The 8988-nt window shown below is 39.6% G+C and overlaps 1 protein-coding gene across 1 annotated transcript in view; it reads right to left on the bottom strand.

The window, feature by feature from the left end:
- Amph (amphiphysin) overlaps positions 1-8988 on the bottom strand; it is a 159246-nt gene that overhangs the window by 66943 nt on the left and 83315 nt on the right. Inside the window, exon 6 of the mRNA XM_010610871.1 lies at positions 1470-1577. Within this exon, the coding sequence (XP_010609173.1) occupies positions 1470-1577 (108 nt within the window). The remainder of the gene's footprint in view (positions 1-1469; positions 1578-8988) is intronic.

The raw sequence follows: 8988 nt of genomic DNA on the forward strand, positions 1-8988 counted from the left end.
AAAAAAAAAAAAAAAAAAAGAATGTGTGATTGCTAAATCAGTCCACTGACTGGTTTGGCACCACCCTAATCCCAGTAGTCTGGGTAAGATTAAAAGGGCCAGAAAGATGCTGTTAAGGTCCCTTGTTGCTTTTGCTACCTTGTGGGCACCATGAACTGTTCTCTTTTGTAATGCCACTCTGCCAAGCCTCCCTGCCTTGGAGCCAGCTGATAATGGACTGACGCCTCTACAAACTGTGAGCTAAATAAACCTTCCCCTTTTTACTTTGGGTGTCAGGTATTTTGTCTCAGCAATGAGAGAAATAATAAGATACACTGGATTATTTGCCAGCAAAATTTGTTAACTTCTTGAACTATAGGCAGCTCTGATCTAGATACTAGATGTGGATGTTCACTTAAGAAAGAGTCAGTGTATTGGGAACACTGAGTGATGCAAGATGTATTTTGAAGAGGGGTCTGCGATCTGTAAATACGCTATAGGAAAGATGAGTACAGAAGAGAGAGGTTTCCACAGACAGAAGTTGATGTTTCAACAGAGTCCAGTACCATCAGAAAATGTTTGCCAAAGAAAGTAGTGTAAAAGAAATTTCAACACCTAGGGTGGTGATCTTTGGGATGGGATTCATGCTTATTCAGCCTGTGAACCTGTTAGAATACTTTATCTCTCTGCACCTCTCAGGCTGTGGTATAAAGGAGAGAAAATGTGGATCAATGTGCTGAACAGGGTGCCTGGCATCTCTGAGGCCTGTCAGCTATTATTTTGGCTGCTCAGGAGCTAATGTGTAGGTCTTGAGGTTTGCTTAGGTTGTGTTTATGGACAAATGAAAGTGAGGAGGAAAAGATTCAAAAGTTGATGAGAATGAACAGGTAAGGAATAATCAAACCGTGAAGGTCTTACATGCTGTGCCCAGGAATTTAGATTTTTCTCCTATAGGGAAAGCGAATCATTAAGAGAGGTAAGCAGTAGAGAAACATATGTAAATGTGTGATGTAGAAACACTATGGGGCAGCTGTGTGTAGGCAGAGATGAATAGGCAAGACTGGAATCAAAGAGAGTAGTGGGTAGGTGACATGAGCTAGCTAGCATCTGTAAATTGCTGACATACATGATAGAAGTGATTGGAGTAGGTTTTCCAAAAGAGAATTAAACCTATGCAAATTGAGCATACTTCTGTCCTCTGAGATAACCATAAATTATGTCTGAAAATTACAAGCTTGCTGACCCATCCACATGATACACATTTCCGCATTGGTCACAGACCACACCATAGAAGGGTGAGCAAACATGCTTCTTCGATCTTGCAATACCAAATGGGGCCACAGTTTACTTTAATCAAAATGTGGAAGTCAGTATCACTCATGTAACTCTATAATAACAGGAAAAAACCTTATTTTAAATAAAACGATGGAAAGGAGCGCACCTGCTCTACCATGTTTCAGTTTAAATCTGTCCATGGGATCGACTCCTACCTTAGAGATCCGACTCTCGTCCTTCCTCTTGGAACTCTGCAGGGCTTCCAGATGGTGGCGGGCACTGTCATAGTCCACCAGCTTCCTGCTGCGCTTGGCAATGCGGTTCTGCCAACAGGGAAACACACACACTGAGAAAGACACACAGTCACAGTCTCTCTGACTGCCCAATGCTAAAATGCATTCCTTGTCCAGAACACTTGAGGCTTTTCACTAGAGATGAATGTGAGAAGGACTTTCAGTTGATCAAGAATCCCTGGAAGTCAGACTACCACCTTCCATCCTCTGTGTGGGAACCTTTAGAGAAATATCTTCCCTTCTGACAATAATTAGGCCAATCAATCGTGAAGAGTTGAAGGCAGAGGATGCAGTCTAAGGCCGGGAAAATTAGAGTTGGTTTGAGAGAGTGGGCAAACCTATACTCTCCATTAGTCTCTACTTTAAATCTTAAAATATTTCAGTCTAAACATAGTGGGAAACTACATTATATCTGGTTTTACAATTTTAATAACACAGTAACAGAAGTTCTATAAAACAGATTTACTTCCTAGGAAAACCCTTTTCCTACAAGCATTTTTCAATCCTTGGTTCTTAGAGCCACCTGAGCTGGTGTCCAACACAGAGGGAACACAGCTCTCATGGGCTGTCTCTCCCATGTGCTCCATTGGAAGCAATGAGAATGTTTGGGGCAAGACATTCCCTTGCCATGTAGGAGACAACGAAGTGATCTGTGGCTGCATTAAGGCCGACTCATCACCATGAACCACTGTCTCGCGCTAAACACAAGCTCTAAATTGCATGAGGAGGAAACACCAAGCCCTCCTTCCCACAGAGGCATGACAAAGACTTGTTGCTTCTTGGGGAGGAGTAAAAGGAAAACCCTTCCAGCTGGTATTGGGGTGATGGAGGACAAAACTCACTCTAGTGTTTGGGATGTAGGGCAAGATAACTGTGACATGAGAACAGGTAGAAGGAAAAAAATCTCAACCCATAGGGAAGCGGGTATCAAACCTTCCTAGGGCCAAGATCTGCCTTCTATAAGAAGCACAGTTCTTCTCCTACTTGGGCAGGGTAAGGAAACTCTTTGCCACGATCAACCACAGATATGACTCTGATGTTTCCATAGACAAGACTGAGAAAGGATAACCTTCCATAGCCTGCCTCTAATACAAGCCTGGCACTGAAAAGCAAACAATAGCTTCCTACCATACCAGAATACAGGCATACGGGACAACTGAACTCTGATAGGGACGAGGAATACTGAGAAAAGTCCCCCAGCAATCAAGAGTCCACCATTATAGAGTCAAAGAAAAAGCTAAAACTAGACTTCAGCCCAAAAATCTAAAATTACTTAGGTGTTAGAACATAACCAAGGCATCAGCAGCCCGATTCTAGAAAAGTTTGAAAGTAATAATAGCAACAATAAAAACCAAATCCAGCTCATGTCCTCATTAGATAGTTTCCCATTCCCACATCATTAACCTGAGAAATAAATTTGCTTCTTCCCAGGCATAAAATATTACTTCAGTCATCACTATCCTATATATGAAGTCTGGCATCAATCAACAATAACAAAACATATAAAAACAAAAGAAAAATAATAAATGGGAGAAAAAAACAAAGCAATCAACAGAACCAGTCCCAGGCATGACTCACATGTTAAAAGTAACAAATAGAAATGTTTAAATAGTCATGTATCAACTCCCCACAATGAATGTAATCATGATGTAATGCAAAATGTACTAATAAAAATAAAATTTTGAAAGGCTGCACCTATTTCAGGGTGTGTGCCATATCCCTATAATCCCAGCAAACAATAAAGAAAAATAACTACTATTATGTTAAAGTATCTAGTTTGAAAAACTAAGCAGCATATATAAAATGGGTGGGAAATTGCAGAAGAGACAATGGATATTTTAATATCAAATAGAAATGACAGAAATTAAAAAAAAATAATATCAGAGCAAAAATTTCTGGATGGGGCTATGACAGGTAATCTTGATTGCTGATTTGACTGGATTAAGAGACACCCACAGAGGTGATTGGCTCGTGAGAATTCTAACCTCATTAATGGATTAACACACTGAAGAGTTCATAGCTGCTGGGCTATAAGAAGGTAAGGCCTACCTGGGGGTGTGACTTCAAAGGAAGTAACTTGTTTCTAGATCTCTCATTCTTGCTCTACTTCCTGGCCACCATGAGGGCAGGATTAGCAAGGGCCATACCCTCCCATCATGATTTTCTTCCTCACCTCAAGCCTACAGCAGTGGAACCAACCCACCCTAAACTCAAACCTCTGAAACTGTGAACAAAAATAAATCTTTCCTCTTTTAAATTGTATATGTCAGGTACTTTGTCCCACCAATGGACAGGTGATGAACACAGGATCCATCCTTAGATGTAAAACATGCTAAGGAAAAAACTGTGCATGTGAAGACAGGACAGGAAAAATTATTTCCATTAAAACACAAAGAGTAAAAAAGGCTGGAAAAACATACAAAGAATCGGGTGCTCAAAACATATAATACAATAACAATGGTTTAACATAATGTGACTCAAGTCTTCAAAAGAGGAGAGGGTGGGTCAAAAGAAATAATTGGAGACATAATAGCTGAGAATTTTATAAACTGATAAAGACATTAAAACACAGGTTTAAGAAGCTCAGAAAATCCCAGACAGTAAAGATACACATCTAGAGATATCACAGTCAAACTAGTTAAAATCAAGAATAAAGGAAAACATAATGTGTAAAGGTAAGAATTACAGCAGGCTAATCTTCAGAAATTATGCAAGGTAGAGCATAATGGAAAAACATCTTTAGATTAATAAAAACAATCTGCCAACTCAAAATTCTACACCCTGTGAAAATATCTTCCAAAAACAAAGATGAAATAATTCTTTTTCAGACAAATAAAAGCTAAGGGCATTCACTGCCAGCATAAAATTTTTAATACTAAGTGGAGCTACAAAACGAAATGAGTGCAAGATTGTCTGAAAAGCAAAGTAGATATATAAAATGATCTTTTCTTATTTTTAACTGCTTGAAAAGATTATTGATCATTCAGAGCAAAAATAAGAAAAGAAAGAAAAAAAGAAACATGGACCCTGTGTATTTCTGGGCCGTGGCATATATAAATAGAAATGTATGCCAATCATAGCAAAGAAAAACAGAACTAGAAGCATACTGTTGTAAAGTTCTTAGACAATGGATAAAATGATATTATTTTTTTGAGGCTAGACATGTTAATTTGAATATATATGTATCATAAATAGTAGAACAAACACTAAAATTTACGTTAAAGAAAGTGATATAACCAATAAGCAAGTAATATAAGATATACTGATTTGAGCCCCATACCCAGATTAGGATTAAATTAGTCTGAGACAAGGTATAGATATCTTTACTTTAGAAAAAAAAATCCGTAATGGTCCAGTTTCACCCAGCTAGTCTAATCACAAGAACTACTTTGGGAAGAGACACTTTAAAAACTATTAAGTTTGAAATGGCAGGGAGAAGACCAAGAATAATACAAATACATACAGCTTCCAAAATATAGTCCCACCCATGGATCATCACAGCAACCTACAGCAGAAGTGTGGCAGGTATTACCACCCTTCTGTGTGCAGGAAATCTGGAGCTGCTTCAGATTAAGCCTAACTCAGCCAGAATTGCTCAGCGAGTGCAGGATTATTAGCAAGGGCCAGCAAGTTTCTTCTTCCAATTCCACATTCTTGGGACCTCAGCTGCCTCATCTCATCCCACCCTGAGGTCAGTTAGTGCACCTTCCAACAGCGCCCTCTGCCTTTGACAGGCTGTCTTGGACAAGGACCACTCAGTGCGCTATTCCTCTACAGCCTCCTCGTGGCTGGGGACAGATGGGTAGGGGCAGTTACTCCCATTGAGCTATTTCTGATCACTTTTCTCAGCATTTCTCCTTTCCAACTGGTATTGGTAGAGAAAAAGCTTCCAGACGGATACACAGAGACTTGCTTGAAGAGATATAATGAGCAAGTCCAGGCAGGGGAGAAGAAGCCCTCCCATAAGGTAGGTTGGGCACCATGAACCCACAAGGTGAAAAAGCTCATTGTTTTTTAACAAGCAGCTGACTGTTACCTTTAAAGGAGCCCCGTCCCTTGAAGCAGTGGCCTGTGTAACTAGATCCAAACTTCTACAAAGCCCTTTTTTATGGACTTGGGCTGGGGACACCTTTAATATCTTCCAAGTATTAAATTGTGGCTCTTGGAAGATGGATTTGATTTTGGGAAAAAAAGGGTTGAAATTCAATCACATCTAATCCTGGGAATAAGGTGGAAGACTACATTGGGTGATTTTATTTTTGTTCAAAAACAAGAAGTGAAGTAATGCAACTCATTTTCTCGTATCACTGGCAAGTCCATTACAGAGTCTAGCTTCCCAGGGTAGAAGGGACTATTTCAAAGGCCATCACTCATTTTGACACACACATTTTTGTGTTGGAAAAACAAATCAATCTTGTTTCTGTTCATATAGGATATTTCAGAAACGGGAGGAAAACAAAACTCCAAATTTTATAAGTAAAAGTAGCATTAAGGCATATTCCACTTTTCATAAAATGGGAGGCATTTCATCTAATAATAAATTTAATTAAATAAGCAAACTTAATTATCAAGCTTACTTTAAATAATGAATTTAATTACAATTTCTTGGGATTTCCCATTGTGCACTGAAAATGATGTATTATATGTATATTTTTAAAATCCTCAGTAATAGCCCCAGATTGGAATTCATTTTGGCACACTGTAGTAACTCTATGCTTAGTTGCTCATGCATGACAGCCAAGATAAAATCTAAACTACATTTTACAATAATTGTGCACAGCTGCAAGCCTGCCTGGGTTAGTGACAAGCAAGCTCTTATTATAACATTAATTTTAGATGTCAATGACACATAATGGGGTCCATAACACAGGGTGCCCTGCCAGTCACAGCTGGAAAAGTCAAACAGCCTCTGTTCCTGAATGGTACTTCATAGCCCTCACAGAGAGGCTGCAGTAAATATTTGGAAATTTGAGGCTTTAACTATACTAGACCCATTGATTTCACGAGAATTAAGAAAGCCAGTTATGTTCCACACTTTGAAAACTCTCCACTTAGTATTTTTAATTATAATCTTCCTTTCCATCAATAGCCCAAGATTACATAACCACTCGGCACTCATTTTATGAAGTGATCGAGTCTATATCTACCTCTTACTTCCACTCACTGAATAAAACTTATAGAATAACTTAAATCCATTTTCACACAAGAAAAAACAATTTTAAGTGTTGAGTACAGCTATGTGTCCACTGTCCGATTCCAAACTGACTCTTTTTCAAGTAATACATTGCTATTTACTCACTGTCATATCACACGGTTTCCTGATTCTCTATTTTGGTTGATAACCTCTGTGTATATGCCAATCTTCTAAATATGGCAGTGGGGGAGGGAGAGGGAGGCAGAGAGGGAGAGGGAGAGGGAGAGGGAGAGGGAGAGGGGAAGAGACAGGCCTCTTTCCATAATACACATAAAACTTTGATTTGTATTTAATTCATTTTCAGAGAATCTAGCAAGTCTTAGATGATGATGTACATAAATCTCTAAGTGGTTCAGTAACCAAAGGATCATTTTTGGGTGTGAACTCAACCACAGATCTCAAGAAAAGAAATACAAAAGCAAAGGCTCTTGTAAGTATTTTATCTTTTTGACATGGAATAAACTAACAAGACAAGTCATTATCATCTCTCATGATTTTGTTTTGATCTCTCTTATGTTTCAGCACAGGTACTTCAATGTGTTTCTCATCTAAAATTACACTCCTAGAGTGTAGCTAATTTTTAGATAATGGTCTCCAGACAGTTCCATAGCAACTAAGATCTTCATACGTTGCCAGTGATCCTAAGCTTTCATTCCTGAAACTCAATGACTTCCAAGTATCTACTACTCTCATCAATCAGTTTTCTGTTGCTAAGATAGAGTTGCTATGAGTATTACATCATATGAATAATTAGACAATTTGCAAGCTGCCTTGAGATTTTCTGGTAAGAAGATATGCTTTTCTTTGTCCTCTTCTGACTTTATTAGGTATTGATGCTTATGGAGATTGAATTCCCATGTAACAAGTGACTGCCGTGGCTTTTCTTTCTCCCATGGATTACACCAATTCAATAGCATCACATAAACCAATTTCCTTTGTGAGCAACTCAGAAACTAGTTAGAAAGCTTCTCCACCTTGGGCAAACTCAAATAAAATCAGTGGTTGCAAGAGTCAGCTAGCACAGTCACTAGAAACAGCTGTTCTCTGTGGCTCATCCCAGTTAGTGGGTAATAAACCAGCTCCCAGCTTTTATCTGGGGAAGGAACTATCTTGGCCATCTGCTCCATCACTCCAACTTTTCCAAGAGCTTCCGAAAAGACTAGCTTCTGTCTTGGAACACTTGCAGGGCCGGAGCCAGTGGAAACTGAGAAGGCAAACACACTAGACACTGCAACTGCTTCCCCGAGCCCAGGACAATCCCTTCTCTTTTTGCAAAGAAAAAGCTGGACAAGTATCCAGTGAGTCTTGGGGGTTTCAGCCTTGTTTGTCTCAGAGCACCGATGGGACCCAGCTTTCTCTAGATACAGAAATGAGGGACTGCTAAGAACAGAAAAAGCACAATGCACTAGCAGACAGTTTGAGAGGCCTGCAAATTATCTCTGGCTGGGCTGACAGGTGAGGGTCCTCTGGATGGGGCCAGTCTGTGAACGCCGAGAGTTGATGGTTTTGTCTAAAGTATAAACACCAATTCAGAGAGTCAAGGACAAGGAAGCAACATGGAAAGTACTTCCTGCCTGTGGTGCTCCCACTGACAGTCCTCATTTGGATATATCCGGACTGTCCATTCAGGTTCAATTCAAGAGCCCCTGTTACCCCAAAAGGCTCTTTACATGATGGCCAACTAGCCTTAGGCACCATGAGTGGGAAGCAGAAAAACTACTCATTGCCACGAGTACTGGTTTGGCTAAGAGGCCTCACTGTGTCATGGCTAAGACTGGCGCACACTGCTGTAGAGTTTTCTGGTGTTTTGGCCATGGGGACAAAAAAAGGCAGAAAAAAGTGGAATTATGCATCAACAGACACTTAAAGAGATACTTAGTGCAGATGCTATAAGGTCTTGGTCATGGATTCCTCACCCTATGGCTACCTTACCTGGTGCTCTCTCTTGATCAGGGAAAAACTCGGGGGAGGAGGGTGCAAGCCACCCATCTGTTGTATAAAACTTAACGTTTGTTTTTAAAACCATCTTTACCTCCAGTGTCAGTTGCAAGTTCACAGTCTTCACACTTTCATTTCTATATTGACCCTTGCAGTGTTTCCAAGTGTCAAATAAGATAAATGCTTTAGAGAAGAGTTTTTGATCCAGATGCAAATGCACAGAAAGGCCTTATATCATAATATACAATTTGAACCTGAAAATTTCAAGGAGAGGAAGAATATCTATTTGCACTATAACCACATTAAAAA

The sequence above is a fragment of the Fukomys damarensis genome, unplaced genomic scaffold, assembly GCF_012274545.1.
Source record: "Fukomys damarensis isolate Sample0158 unplaced genomic scaffold, DMR_v1.0_HiC HiC_scaffold_17, whole genome shotgun sequence".
In the NCBI taxonomy this organism is placed as follows: Eukaryota; Metazoa; Chordata; class Mammalia; order Rodentia; family Bathyergidae; genus Fukomys; species Fukomys damarensis.